This window comes from Monodon monoceros, unplaced genomic scaffold (genome assembly GCF_005190385.1).
Source record: "Monodon monoceros isolate NGI ecotype Baffin Bay Population unplaced genomic scaffold, NGI_Narwhal_1 Super_Scaffold_14, whole genome shotgun sequence".
NCBI lineage: Eukaryota > Metazoa > Chordata > Mammalia > Artiodactyla > Monodontidae > Monodon > Monodon monoceros.
This window is the reverse complement of record NW_021703770.1, coordinates 42,280,265-42,295,969: the sequence shown is the minus strand read 5'-3', so window position 1 is coordinate 42,295,969 and position 15,705 is coordinate 42,280,265. Positions and strand designations below refer to the sequence as shown.

General features: G+C 36.2%; 1 protein-coding gene across 4 annotated transcripts in view; it reads left to right on the top strand.

The window, feature by feature from the left end:
* SLC26A7 (solute carrier family 26 member 7) overlaps window positions 1-15,705 on the top strand; it is a 190,425-nt gene that overhangs the window by 107,647 nt on the left and 67,073 nt on the right. For 3 of the 4 annotated variants that reach the window (XM_029222430.1, XM_029222431.1, XM_029222432.1), the window contains 4 exons: window positions 1,663-1,815; window positions 5,026-5,108; window positions 7,706-7,853; window positions 9,879-9,992. In XM_029222430.1, coding sequence (XP_029078263.1) covers window positions 1,663-1,815; window positions 5,026-5,108; window positions 7,706-7,853; window positions 9,879-9,992 — 498 coding nt within the window. Of the gene's footprint in view, window positions 1-1,662; window positions 1,816-5,025; window positions 5,109-7,705; window positions 7,854-9,878; window positions 9,993-15,705 lie in introns of those variants that run through there. The other variant, XM_029222433.1, reaches the window with a different exon arrangement.

Sequence of the window (15,705 nt, the reverse complement as noted above, 5' to 3'; positions counted from 1 at the left end):
AACACATGTTCTTGAAATGCACATTACAGCAAATTTGGTATGGCTTGCGAGGTTTTCACATTTCCCTGATTCCTTATACAGGCACTGTCATGGCATACTTTTAATACCATGGATAAAACAGAAGGAATAAGCCTTAAATGTTTTAAAACGTTTGGATGCTTGTTTTATTCTTAGCAAATCATCTGAATGATAGTCTCACTTTTATCTTTGGATCATAGTAAATCATCAGAAAGCTGTGTATTTGGACCAAGTTTTCTTGACATCCCTCTGACTCCATCCACTATAGAATATATTTCTTTGAGTAGCATTTGGGATTTTTGTCCTGGGCTTTGAGTAAGGGGTAACTATGAGAAATGGAACCTGCTTCTTCACTTGCTGTAGGAGTTCTGTGAACCGTTATTATCCACAGCTTAGGCAGAGAGGAAAAATATTGTCTGCATCTCAGATAACCATGATATTGTAGTACCTGATTTTCTTTCCAAGTAGTGTGGAATACTAGAATGCTGTGAAAAGGGTAACAAGTAAAGCTATCTGACCCCCAATTATTCCTTAATGTATTTGATTACACAATCAATTTTTTCTAACTGTGTGGACAAAGGAGATTCTGGATTCTACATTACCCCGATCCTGTTCACCCAACAAGGCTCCATGTTAACTGAGTATATTTTCTTTGTTTGTTTGAAAGAGTTACAGTGTTAATGATAATATTCAATATATAGAATCCATGTTAGATAGCCTGATGTACCTCATTTACACCAGGTGTGTTCCTGATCCTTGGATCAGATGGGTTCAATGAGGAAACCTACTGAGCAGAATTTTAGGGGACGCTGAGGAACATAGTCTATATAAATTCTTTTGATATGTTGTCTATATAGTATTTTAATCCAATATTTTTAGTTGTGGTCAAATTATCTTTGAGATACTAAAAAGAGAGGGCAAAGAACACCAACAAGTTGGGCTACTATAAGAATTGTCTGTATGCTAAAGTAAAAACTAGTTTTTATCACTTGAAACTAGACTTAATAAATCAGCTGTGGATGAATAGACATGAGTTTATAAAAATCAGATTTAACATATTTGAAGAAAAGGAGGAGTTGAGACATTTTGAAGGTAAGCATTTAAGGCCTATGTGAAACCTTAAAATTATACAAGTCATACATCTTTGTAAGAGAAAATTTGGAAGATACAGATTAACACAAATATCTCCTTACACAGAGCTATTAGCTTCCAGATATATCCATTGATATTTAAAGTATGTGTGTATTTTGATTCTGAGGTTTGAAGAAGAGTGGTGGGGTTCAAGGGAGCCTATAGTCCCCTCACTTGCTGTTAATGATGAATCTGCATGTAGCTAATGAGTTTTAGCATCTCTGCCTATAAGTGTCTGGGGAGGAGCTGGAAGTGTAGTAGAGTCCTTATGTAGGAAGGAACAAACACTGAGTTTGGTGGAAGAATCAAGGGCAAAGTAATTTTCTACATGCAAATGAATTATAGCTTGCTCTATATCAGCACTGACTACCCTTCTATGACCCACATTTCACCTTTCACCCACCTTCAGCTATTTTTGCAAAACATCACTGAGTTCATTTGGGGGCCAGATTTTAGTTTTGATATATTGTGGGTGATCCTGAATTTTGTTTGTATTTTTCCTCATTACTGTAGATCTATGCATATGTCTTTGAAAACATCAAGTCTGTGCGACTGGAAGCACTGCTTTTATCCTTGCTGAGCATCGTGGTGCTTGTTCTGGTTAAAGAGCTGAATGAACAATTTAAAAGGAAAATTAAAGTTGTTCTTCCTATTGACTTAGTCTTGGTAAGTATGAATCAACATTTAGCATTCTGCCCTGCAATGTTTGCAGTTGCTGTGGGTAACCTGCAGAGGCTCACATTATTGTCTAAAGTAAGCCACAGCTAATCCTGTCTCTCATTAAAGCAGGGCTAATTTGCATGGCTATACATTAATGTAAAGACAGGAAATATGTTGAGTCAATAATTTTAAAAAGGAGGCACACGCGTTTTCAATTTTCACAGACTTGTAATTTTTTAGGTAAATAAGAAAACATGTAGCTTAAGATTTTAAATAAGGAGACATTTCTAAGGATGAGACCCAAAATATCTCTGGCATGATTCTCCTAAAGCAACAAGAAGTGATACCACATCCTATTGATATGTTATTTGTATGGTATGATGCATAGAAATATTATCAACTGACAAAGGTCCATTAATGATTGATAAATTTATTGACACTGTTTTTATTGACCCAATTTTGCTTTATTAAAGGATACTCATGATTTTCACTAGCCAGGGCTGATTCTCTAAGATGTTTTTGTTGTTGTTGTACTTGGCAAAGCAACAAATCGTACTTTGCTCCTAAGACTTATGGCATTAAAAACTACATTTTGAAATTTTAAGTGCCTCTAATGGGAACTCTTAACTAAACAAAGCATTACATTGAAATGTTAAGCCAACCACAGTCTACTAACTTACTTGTTATTAATTGGCTTTAGTTTTTTAATGGTCTTTGGGTTATATACATGTATTTGACAAGTGGTGTCTAAATAATTTCACCTATTGAAATATCCCTTCATACTGTTGAAATGGTATAGTATAAGGCTAGCACATTGGCAACTGTCTCTGAAGGATATGACTTTTTTTCTGCATAACTAAGATGGATGGCTTCTCTCCATAACTAGGCCTTGTATAATTTGTAGAGATACATATAACATATGTAATCTATATAATGTGTGTGTGCTTGTATATGTGTGTGTATTTCAAATAAGCCAGATAAGTGGAGGGTACTGTGATTATTAGTAGTTTTCATGGAGACAACTGTGAAACATATTTTATTCCAAAGTCCTATAGGTATTAAGGAATGCTTATTATATCCTGGGAAGCTTGATTATATGTTTCATGAAACCAGAAATTGAAAATAACCTTGGGGAAGAAGACTCTTAACTCTTTTTATTCAATACTGAATAAAACACTGAATAAGACAGTTGTTCATTCAATACAAAAATTGTAAGAATTATCCTTAGAAAAAATAAAAGGTACTCCTTATACAGTGTTGCCCCTAATATGTGTTAAGACCTAAGGCAAAAATAATAATGCAGGCCCAAATACTTGAGTTATAGATCAAAATGTTAAATAAAATAGGTTCTATTTTCCTATCTTGACTAAAAAACCTTAGTGATTACCTTGAAAGTCAGGTTAAAATAGAGAATTCTCCTAATCCTTTGGGTTCTGCTAGAATGTGGCTGCAAGGGGAAAGCCAGTCCCTTGGCCTGCCTCTTCTCTTCCTACTTCAGCTCTATCCCATATACAGTGGAATTCATAAGTATAAATGTGGATACCCTTGCACCACAACTGTCCCTTGGCCTTTCCTTGGGCTACACTGGAAGGATAGACCTGGGGAAGGTATTCTGGAAGTAGACTTGGAGCCATTTAGGCAGGAAATTATATATTCCTGATGATTCAGGGTGTGGTCCAGAAAGAGGAGTCCAGGTTTGAGTTGGGTACCTCCCTTTGCCCCCACAAAACTCCCATTTTATGGGGAGAGCTACAGTAGGAGGATGACCAGATTAGAACCCTCTAAAGCACTGTCTGAAAGACCAAGTTAGTGACTTAGATTACTTAATTTTTGTGTATTAAACACCATGTATTCTTCCATTTTCAATAAGGATCCAGCATCTTGTGGCTATGGTGTATTTTCTTTTACAGCTCACAATATTTTCTGACATGATATAAATATTTCATGAAAATTATTAGCAATTAAAATTTATTAATTGGCTTAGAAATTTTTGAATACATTAATACTTCTGATTCCAACCTAATAGCCTGAACTTTTAACTACTACTATATTCTGTAGAAAATACAATTATAGCACAATATCTATAAAGTTTAAAGTATAACCTGTAGAGTTTTGCTGCCTTTAAAAAATATCCTCAAGGCTCTTTTGCTTTTTAAGTCTATTTGATGTTTTAAAAACTTCTATAAATTCAGTTAAGTATCATCACAGAGAACAGAAATACACAGGAAAAATCCCTACAAAATAATATTATTGGGCATTGTTAGATATTCCTTATTTTGCTAGTGTGATTTTGTTATATCTTTTTTCTGACCATGTATATGGTAAATTTGTACTTTAAATAGGTAATTAGTGTGTCTCTTTTAAACAAAAAAGTGTAGTATATAAATAGTTATACCAAACTGATATGATAACCATGTGAAATTTACAGCACCTATTAAATTATCAGAAGAATGAAAAAAGAATGTGAAAATGGATGGAAAACATTAAGTGGCATGGCTGGTAAAAACAAATGCTGAACAGAATTCTGAATATACATTTAAAAAGTGATCATGGATATTTGCAAACACTTGGTTTCACTTATTATATATCATTATATCATATAACAGAGGGTCAGGCACCTGAGACTCCAGGGAGGTAATTTCAAAAGTATCAAGTTCGACACATTATTAACTAGGATATTTTACTTCAAGAAATTGCAAAATCCAAAATTCAAAATTATTCAAGGAGACTGTAAATCATAATTGATTACTAACCTACATTAGGAATATTGATGCAACATCTTAAACTCTTAGGTGGTTGCTGCAACGGAGGGAAAATGTTCTGTGTTATAAAGCATCCCTTCATATTACAAGAGACAAGTATTTAGGTTGGATTGTGGTATCTGTACATACACAAGCATGCACGCATGCACACACACACTCCTATAGTCTGTGTTCTGCTCCCCTCCAGAATCAGACACAATTGGGAAGGATATAAGAAAAGTTGTATTATTATAATGCCATTTAATTTTTGAGACTGCAAATTAAGTGCTGTCAAATCCCAGAGGGATGTTTTGATTTTTAAAATTCTTCTTAGTGTTTAAAAATCTGTGCCACTGCTATATTACTCGAGAAAATCATGGGGCACATGAACAATGTTTACTTTTAAAAATAGTTTTAAGATGTTTGAGAAGCCAGGAATAATTTTCTTTTTCTTTTTTCAAATGGAACCACACAGATTATTGCTGCATCATTTACTTGTTATTGTACCAATATGGAAAACACATATGGATTAGAAGTAGTTGGTCATATTCCAAAAGGGTAATGTAATCTTTTTTTTTTCTTTCTTTCTTTTTCTTTCTTTCTTTCTTTTTCTTTCTTTCTTTCTTTCTTTCTTTCCTTCTTTCTTTCTTCTTTTTTTTCTTTCTTTCTTTCATTTGTTTTTTGATGGAGGAAGCAACTGGAGGTAGGTGGGTATGAATTTCATTTCTTTCAAAGGCTCTCTATGGGACAAAATTCCAATTAATTTCTATTTTACAATGATAGAAACAAACAGTTCACAATAAAGAAAAAAATAACTTCTTAGACTGCTTATCAATTACTTAGGAAGTTGATAACTATTTTATAGAGCATTGCTTCAGGTAAAAGATTTGGAAATTACATGAATATTATTTGAAAAACAAAGCAAGACATTGAATTTCCAAATTAGAGTCATGCTCTAGGATATAGTCTTCTCTATTCCACTCACATATTCCTATGACTATTTTTATTTCACTTAAAACATAGTAAAAATACACAAGCATCATCTGAAATAGCAAAACTATAGGCATGAGTGGTGTACAATCATGAAAGAGAGGGTGGAAGTGGAGACGAGGGCATGTTTCCCACCTGTCTTAAAGCCTTCTTCAGAACACTAAGGGGAAGATTAACAAGAAGAAGAAGTGTTCACCCTAAAAAGACAAAATGTTGTTCCAAATACAGCCTGAAAGAAAATAAAGTCATCTTAGGGGAGAAAAGGGATGTCTCTTTTAATGGGCTGTACTATACACAAATATTTATAAATTTGGGACAAAGTTAGAGTTGCTGAGTCTTCTATATTTTTATTTTCCAGTCCCAAAGTTTGGCTTCTAACTACATTAAAATGGAGGGACAGTAGAAAAATTCTCAGAGATTAAAAAGATAATTTAAAAAAATCCTGTCTTTAGCCTTTATGCTAAAGATATAGGCTAATAGTGATTATTGGAATCAACTTGTGTTTTCTAAAGGGTTCTCTACTTTTCACCTTCAAATTTAGTTTATTGTTTTTTTCTCTAGCTTAGTTTATCATTACTAATAATTAGGCAAAGTCAATTTTTTATGAAACAAAAGTTCTTATAGTTCGAAATGGTAGCACTTTTATGTATCATATATCTTAGGGCCTGTAATGGTACAAATCAATTTGACTTGGGGATAAACTTGAGGGAGTGGGTAAAAAAAATTATGCCTCTCCTCCATCCAGTCTAATTCTTCTTTATTTTGAGTAACCTTTCAGACCCATCTTAAAGAATCATAGGAAAAACATGGCATTGATAAGAAATGGAGCTGAGGTTGAATTCATTTTGTGATTTAGATACATTTCTCAAAATGTTTTCTCCTCTATACATTGCATTAGTGGTACTTGGTCTGGAGATTGTGGGGAGAATTAAATAAAACTGCTAATATGAAAGTGCTGAGCATTCAATTTACATGCTCAGTATTAAATCAGCATGAATTATTTTACCTTTTTCTTTTACTTTTGCCCCAGAGGGTTTTTTTTAAAGAGGGGAAGTAAGTGTCACAAAGCATCATCAGGGATAAACAATGACACTGGGCTCAAGTGATTTTCCAAAAGACAATGACTGTGTATTAGTTGGAAGAAATATTTTAAACAGTTCTTTAAAACTGAGAAACAGCTAACTGTGGTCCTATATTTTGCAACAGAGTGTAACTGGACACTTTATAGATATTTTTCTTAACATGTGATACATAGAGTCAAAAAACAAAATTCAACTGAGTACATTTAGAGGTCTTATTGACTTTGTTCAACAATTCCTTAATTGAGCAGCAACCCATCTAGCAAATCGAAAGGAGCCCTGAAGAGCTGTACAAAATGAAAGGCTTTTATAGTCAGAAGGGGAAGGGCAGGAAAAGGAAGTTTCTAGCAAAGAGTGGATTCTTTCAGGCAAGGTCACTTTCCTATGTGGGACAGAAGGGCAAATTACCTCGGTAGTGCCGACCAGGTAATTCTAGATTGACTGGCTAAGGTTACATTCCTGGGAAAGGCTGAAACTGCAGTTAAATTAGGTAGCTTGCTTAAATTCTTAGTTTGCTTAAATGGGGCTTAGCACAAGTGACTCCATTGTGGGCCTGTTGTCTCTTTTTTAACAATAGTTAAGTGTACTGTGAAAGAATCATGTTAAAAAACATAATTAAGATTATAAACTCAATGGAAAATTTAAGGATTAGCTCAAGAATCGTAGCTCACAGTAAACTAATGTTTGCATACAGCACTGCAGTATTCAAGGCAGGAAATACAGTTTCTAATGCCAGCCAAATAAAAGTTTAGGAAGATTCAATGAAAGAATGCTCCAGATTTGCTTTTGTTCTGATACAGGAAATTTTTGTTGAGTCAAATTTTCTGTGCTATAACCTGAATTCTCTGGGAGTGAATGCCAGTTAGACGCATGGAGCTGTCCTTGTGGTGTTCTTTGTGATTTTGCTTTTCTGCTAAATAATGTTGAAAACAAAAGGCTTCTAAGGGTAAGATTGCTTGGTTTTCTCAGGGATATTTCATGTATTCTATGTAAACTTCAGAGTCATTGCCATAGTTGAATTCACTGCAAGTTGTTACAGAAATAACATGAAAGTTGATGAGTTCAATATGGTCTTTCTTTCAACAGAATTCCTCCACCTAGAGCTCCCCCAATGAACATCCTCTCTGCAGTAATCACTGAAGCTTTTGGAGTGGCACTTGTAGGCTATGTGGCCTCACTGGCTCTTGCTCAAGGATCTGCCAAAAAATTCAAATATTCAGTTGATGACAACCAGGTGGAGTATGCCCCAACCCCTCTCCACACCTCTCCATAGCTATTGTATCACTGTACGGTGTACTCCCAGATCCTGAAAATGTTGAACTTATGAAAAATACAACTTTCCTAAGTGTATAACACAAATGGGTAGAAGAAAACAAAAGAAAATATCTAAGTCATTCATAGAAAGGTGAAAATCTGACTTTCGTGGATTGGTTATGGTACACTCTGTTTTTGAGAGGGGCATCTTGATGATTTGGTTTTAGGAGAGAATCTAAATATATTTATCATTTCATGCTGACTTAAAAATTTTGGATTTCAAAATACAAAGAACACTAATATTACTCTTCTTGGTAAAAAACTAAAGGTTGCAAGGGTCTATTCTTGGAATACCAAAGGATGAAGATTTTATTGAGCATGTTTCTGAATCTACTTCTGCTAGTGTCTTGTCTCAAGCCCTGTGGCCCTACATTTCTGCACAGGCCTGCAGAGATAGCTATGGAATAGTGGTTAGAATGCCAAAGTACCTATATCTAAATCTCACTCTGAAATTTTTTCTGTGCCCCAGTTTTGTCATCTGTAAAAAAAGCAGATTTATTCATTCAACAGATGTGTATTGAACCCTACTATTTACCAGGTACTGGCCTAGGAACAAGGGATACAATGGTACATAATGCAGACATTGTCTTTCCTCATCTCAAAACCTCCCAGTGGCTTCCCATAGTACTCAGATTAAAAGCCTGTTACCAAGGCTTACAAGGCCATACCTGACCTTGTCACCATCACTTTTCCTCTATGATCTCATATTTCTTTTATAGTTCTAGCCACACTTACTGCCTTGTTTTTCCTTGAGTTCACTAGTTATGTTTCTAGCTCAGGACATTTGTACTTGCTGTCCCCGTTTCCAGGAATTTTGTACCCTCAGGTAGCTGCATGCCTCCTTTATTCAAATGTTCCCTTCTCAGGGAGTCCTTCCTTGGTAAGCTAAAATCCTAAATTCCAAAATTTTCCACTCCCTTCTCTGCTTTACTTTCCATATTCATCTTGTTTATTGCCAGCATTCCCTCACTAGAACTCCAGTCTGTGAGGGCAGGGATTTTTGTCTGTATTATTTACTGGCAACAGCAGAAGCAGAAAAACATTAGGAGGCTTTTGCAATAATCCAAATGACACTTGATGACTTGGACCAGGATGTAGCAGTGAAGGAGATGAGAAAGGGACAAATTCTGCATTGGATGTGGACACCATCTGGGAAAAGGGGTAGTCAAGACTATCTCTAAAGCTTTTGGCCCAAGCAACTGGAGCTTGAGACTGGGAAGGATGTGGGAGAACCAGGGTGGGAATATATAGAGCATAGCCTGATTAGGTAAGTTTGAGATACCTGTTAACCATCCAAATGAAAATGCTGAGTGGCAGGTTGGCTATGTCAGTCTGAAATTCAGAAGAGTGGTCTAGGCTGGAGATATAAATTTGGGGGCTGTCAATGTGTATTTGGGTAGCTAAGATTAGAGAGGGAAGTGGTCCAATATCTGTGATTGGTTAGATGAGAAGGAACCACAAAGGAGACTGAGAAGTGATGGCCAGGGAGGTAGGAGAAAACCAGGAGGGTGAGAGGTCCTAGAAGGAGCCTTTAAGGAGGAGGAAGTGAGTGACTGTGTCAAATGCTAATTTTAGGTCAGGTAGGATAGGAATTAACCATTGGATTTAGCACTGTGGAGGTCATTGGTGGAGTGGGAACAAAACCTTGATTCTAATGACCTGAAAAAGGAGAAATTGGCAACCGATACAATAAATACCTTGTACTTCCCTATAAGGTTGTTATTGTTATAAGGATTAAACAATGAAGTGCTTAGAACAGTTTCTGGCTCATTGTAAGCACTCCATAAATGTTAGCTATTCTTAAAATAATGGTTAAATTACGACCAGTGGAGAGAACATAAATAGAATACAGAATAAGTCTCATTCCATGACAAGTTTTACCTGTGGTCTCTAAAAGTTGATTGTGATTAGGAAATGATATATTCTCCTATTATCATTCCTGTAGGAACTTTTGGCCCATGGCCTCAGCAATGTGATTCCTTCATTTTTCTTCTGCATACCAAGTGCTGCTGCAATGGGAAGGACCGCTGTCCTATACAGCACGGGGGCAAAGACACAGGTAACTTTATTTTCAGCAGGGACAAAAGAACTGATGGGCCTTTACTCTCCTTGGAGAGTGGGAAGAATGAGCTTCTCTCTAAAATCCTGAGAATATTTTTACGTCTTCAATTTCTTAAAACTAGTATCAAGGAATTCTATCTCTTCTCTTTCTTAGGATAGATCCTTGAGAAGCTGAATGATTCAACAAGCAGACAAAAAAATCCTGTATTAATGGCAGCTTTATTGTTGTCAATCTTTGAACAAATGCTCCCTCTAGTGGTGTCTCTGATTGTACTTTTTGCTAATCTAACCAGTCAATTTGAAATTTTAAAATTTTTGTTCACTTCCTTTAAATAAAATGAAAACAACTGTATGAAAAATCAGTCCTTGACAATGACATTCCTGTCTATAGAGATGTACATGTATGTAAATGAATAATACGATGTCTGTGCACATTTTGGTTTAAAGAAACAATTATGTATTTTTAGGAACTCAAATCAATTTGACATTTGAGAACCTTTTATATACTAGTTATTATGCTTGGTATTGATAAGATGTCGATGGTAGTAATAAAGATGTTTCTGTGATGATGATGATGGTGGTGGTGTTGGTGGAAGCATATATCAAGTTATATGCATGTCATACATTTTATATAAATGAACTCATTTAATCTTTTAGGTACCTCTATGAAGGAGATGTAATTATTATGCTAGGATTCCACATGAGAAAGTTGAGGAAAAGAGGGTTAAACTAACTTATCCAAGTCACAGAGCTTGTAAGTGGCAGAGCTGGGATTTGAACCCAGATAGATCTACTCCAAATCTTGCATTCTTAACTACTGTTCTATACAAGAAAATTCATGTATATGTTAATTTAATAAATTAACATTAACAGCTAACCATTATAAAACAATTCACACTTATTTTAAATTGGAGTTGAATGAGAATTTATAAAACATTTTATGTGATAATTTAAACATTTATTAGGAGTTTACCTTATATTAAGTCCTTTTCAGGGGTTGTAGAAGAGTAAATCTGAAAAGGATATGGTTCTTGACATTGGGGGCAAGTGGCCAGAGAAAGATGGGTAAGTGAACATTAAAATATTGCATAAAATTGACGAATAAAATTTGATGAACGTACCATGGAGCAGAGGGGAAGCAGTAACAAATTCTGAATCTATAATAATTTGACATATTATTGCCACAACTCATCATCAAAGATGTGTAATTCTCATTCAACATTGTTTTACATGACAATTTGATTTTTACACAGTTCGTGATTTAAAGCATAAGTTTATCATGTGTATTGGCATAAACATTTTTGCAAACTCTCACATACTTGTAACCTAAATTTGAATGTTTAATACATAGTGTACTCAAGTATCATTCCTTACTCTGGAGACTCTTCTATCTATAAAATTCTAGGATTCTATAGTGGTTTCCACCTAGTTTCTTACAAGGATGAGTGTGTTAGATTTCCTCTCATCATTTCTGCATGGTATTCTATTCATCAGACTTCAGAAGAAACAAAAGGTACCTAACAAAACACTAGTTCAGGGAAACAAAGCTTAGCAGCACAGTATTTTCATGCTGATCTGCTTGTTGAGATTGTCACTAATCTGCTCAACAATTCCCATTAAATTGCACAGAGAAGGAATCTGATTTACTGTGCATACCCAAATCGAGGATGCTTTCCCATGGTAGTCATTTTGGCATTACAACTATTAAGTTTACATGGAGATAACTGACATGATTTGAAGAAGGCACTGGGTAAGCCAAGTCTTAAAAGTTTTGTTCTAAATAGGCTGTGAAACCAGTTTTCTATGTGACAATACTTCACAAAGCAATCTCTTAAATAGCTCTGTCTCTCCTAGGTACTAGACTTATACCCAGTAAGTTAATCTAGAAGAATTAAAACCCTTCCACTTTTAGACTAATAATAGCCAATCAAAGTAGCAGTGGGAACCACCTTGCATTTGCCAATTATTTCACCAACTGACTCTTTCTTGTTCAGAAACACTATTAGTATTTCTGTAGAAGGATATCTTTTAAAATACAAATATGATCTTGTTACTTCCTCCTAGAGCCCATAAAAGGTTTTACATAGGTCTTAAGAATTCAGACCTTTATATTACCAAAACTGAGTGCTTCCCCCTACAGCCTCATCTTGGACTCTTCTCCACCTCAGTCTCAGCTCACCAGTCACAGCCCCTCCTTCCTCGTGGGCTCCAGTGTCTGTTCCTTTTGTCTCTGTGACTGCCTCCTCTAAGTTAACTCCTCCCATCCTTCAGATCTCACTGACACTTTGGGGTCAACTGTGTTCTTTTCTTCAGAGACTTTAGCTCTGTTGGACATTAAGTGTTCATCAGTGTGATTATATGATTGATGTCTGCCTTCTGCTCTTGACTTCAGCTCCTAGACAGCCCATGTCTGCTTTGGTTCACCATATCCTCAGTGTCCAGCCCAAGACTTAACACATAGTAGGTGTTCAATAACTATGTGTGGAAAGAATTAATGAAAAATGACGGGGCTTCCCTGGTGGCGCAGTGGTTGAGAGTCCACCTGCCGATGCAGGGGACACGGGTTCGTGACCCGGTCTGGGAAGATCCCACATGCCGCGGAGCGGCTGGGCCCGTGAGCCATGGCCGCTGAGCCTGCGCGTCCGGAGCCTATGTTCCACAACGGGAGAGGCCACAGCAGTGAGAGGCCCGCGTACCACACACACACAAAAAAAAGAATTAATGAAAAATGAAAGTATCTGACAATTATAAAACTAGTCAATTTTGCTGATACTTTTACCAAGTCCAAGCTTGCTCTGCTCACCGGACGACAGGCCAATAAACTGGGAGATGAGGTGTTGAGGCAAGGAATAGCGACTTTATTCAGAAAGATTGGCATCTGAGAAGATGGCAGACTAATGGAAATATTCAATTTCTCAGATCTTCCTCTTGGTCTGGAATTTGACCAGTATTTGGGAGACATTTCATGACCAAATTTTGTCCCACAGCACTGGGAGGCTCATCCCAGATCAGGCAAAAATTCTTGTTGATATGCCACTCCAGGTGCTAATTTCTGGATTAGGCCCAGTTGATAATTAAAGATTCTCTGAATCCTCTGTCTTTCTAGTCTATTGTGATCCAAGAAATGTTTTCCCTTATTGCTTCTTCCCATACTTAGAATCATACTATTACAATTATTCTATAAGAGTCATAAATGTGATCTATTTCCTCAGGATGTTTAGCCATCATCAATTTTGTTGGAGGCCTGATTACACACTGTAAGAGACAGCAATCTTATAAAATAGACAGGATATAAGTAATGCAGGTAGTAACATTGACAAAGTCATAGTGCAGCAGGAAGACACAAAGCATAAACAATTTGGAAACAAAGAATAAGCAAAAACAATGCTTAGTATAACTGGTTGTAATCCAGTTACAATAAACCATCAAGACCATAGGAGAGCCAGCTGGAGAAACCAAATTCAGGCAGGATCAGGTAGAGAGAAAAAGATAAATGTTTCATCTTTGTTTACAAGGGTATACTTCATCAACTTGTTGTAGGTCATAACATAAGAGAAAAGGTTTTTCTGGAAAACAAAGGTTAAGGCTAGTATATTTCCCAAAGTCATATAGTTATAAATTATATTCATCAGTTCATTCAGTCCCATGTAATTAATTCCTGTTGATCTGGATGAAGTAATCAGTTCATCCAGATTTGTCATTTGTTACTCAGTCTAGTGGTATTATCTAAAGGCTATCAGAAACATATTTGTTAAAAAATGTTCCTTTTTATGAGCCTTCTTGAAGATGTAGCAGTTTTGTAAATCATCACCTAAGCTGCCTATCAATGACAAAAGTCTTAAAATGGCAAGGATAAAGATGTGATTAGAATTCTTCTTGGCAAAGAAGCTTACCCAAGTTGTTGTGACATACAGCATTTTAAGATAACAACTAAAAGTATAGTATTATAACAGAACATATGCAAATTTCATAAACTGTATAATTTTTAGAAAATCTATTTTAATAACATTTATTCATACCATATAATCTGAGGAGGCTTATTGCTCATTTGACAATGCTTTCCATGTAATTTAGCATACCAACCACTTCTAGTCAGTTTAATATATATATATATATATATATATATAATATTTATTTTCCTCTGAGGTGCCTTAGGGTCACAGTTCCCTAGCCCCCCAAAAAGGAAGAAAATCCCAATGAACGCTTCGCTGCAGGCAAAACCAATGCAGTAGGGAAGTATACCCTGGTGTTGTCACACACGAGTCCTGTTACCAAATCAGTCTCTCGGGGTCACAGTTCCTCAGCCACAAAAAAGGAAGATTCCGAACCAATACCCCATCAGTCCAAAAGGGAAGAACCCCAACCAATGCCCCATCGAAGATAAAGCTGAATGAATGACCAAGGCTAGTTCAAAAGGGAAAATCCCAATCAACGCTCCACTACAGGTGAAACCTATGCAATAAGGAAGGCTCTCTGGGGCCCTCTGAAGCATCCCAAAGCTAGCTGAAGTCAAAAGAACTTTAATTAAAATTTGATAGGAAATTCATCCAAAATATCAAAAAGCTTTTTCTTAAAAAGCATTTGGTCAGATAGAATATTTAAGAACAAATACAGCTCAATTAAGGGCAAGATAGTTCGCACAATACGTTATCAAAAGCAGCATTCTAAGTAAACTTGTTCTCTTAGCAGAGAGGAGCCAAGTCTGGTCCTGCACCAGTCTACTTTTTTTTTTTTTTAACATCTTTATTGGGGTATAATTGCTTTACAATGGTGTGTTAGTTTCTGCTTTATAACAAAGTGAATCAGTTATATATATACATATGTTCCCACATGTCTTCCCTCTTGCGTCTCCCTCCCTCCCATCCTCCCTATCCCACCCCTCCAGGCTGTCACAAAGCACCGAGCCAATATCCCTGTGCCATGCGGCTGCTTCCCACTAGCTATCTACCTTACTACGTTTGTTAGTGTGTATATATCCATGACTCTCTCTCGCCCTGTCACAGCTCACCCTTCCCCCTCCCCATAACATCAAGTCCGTTCTCCAGTAGGTCTGCGTCTTTATTCCTGCCTTACCCCTAGGTTCTTCATGACAATTTTTTCCCTTATATTCCATATATATGTGTTAGCATACGGTATTTGTCTTTTTCTTTCTGACTTACTTCACTCTGTATGACAGACTCTAGGTCTATCCGCCTCATTACAAATAGCTCAATTTCGTTTCTTTTTATGGCTGAGTAATATTCCATTGTATATATGTGCCACATCTTCTTTATCCATTCATCCAATGATGGACACTTAGGTTGCTTCCAACTCCTAGCTATTGTAAATAGAGCTGCAATGAACATTTTGGTACATGACTCTTTTTGAATTTTGGTTTTCTCAGGGTATATGCCTAGTAGTGGGATTGCTGGGTCATATGGTAGTTCTATTTGTAGTTTTTTAAGGAACCTCCATACTGTTCTCCATAGTGGCTGAACCAATTCACATTCCCACCAACAGTGCAAGAGTGTTCCCTTTTCTCCACACCCTCTCCAGCATTTATTGTTTCTAGATTTTTTGATGATGGCCATTCTGACTGGTGTGAGATGATATCTCATTGTAGTTTTGATTTGCATATTTCTAATGATTAATGATGTTGAGCATTCTTTCATGTGTTTGTTGGCAGTCTGTATATCTTCTTTGGAGAAATGTCTATTTAGGTCTTCTGCCCA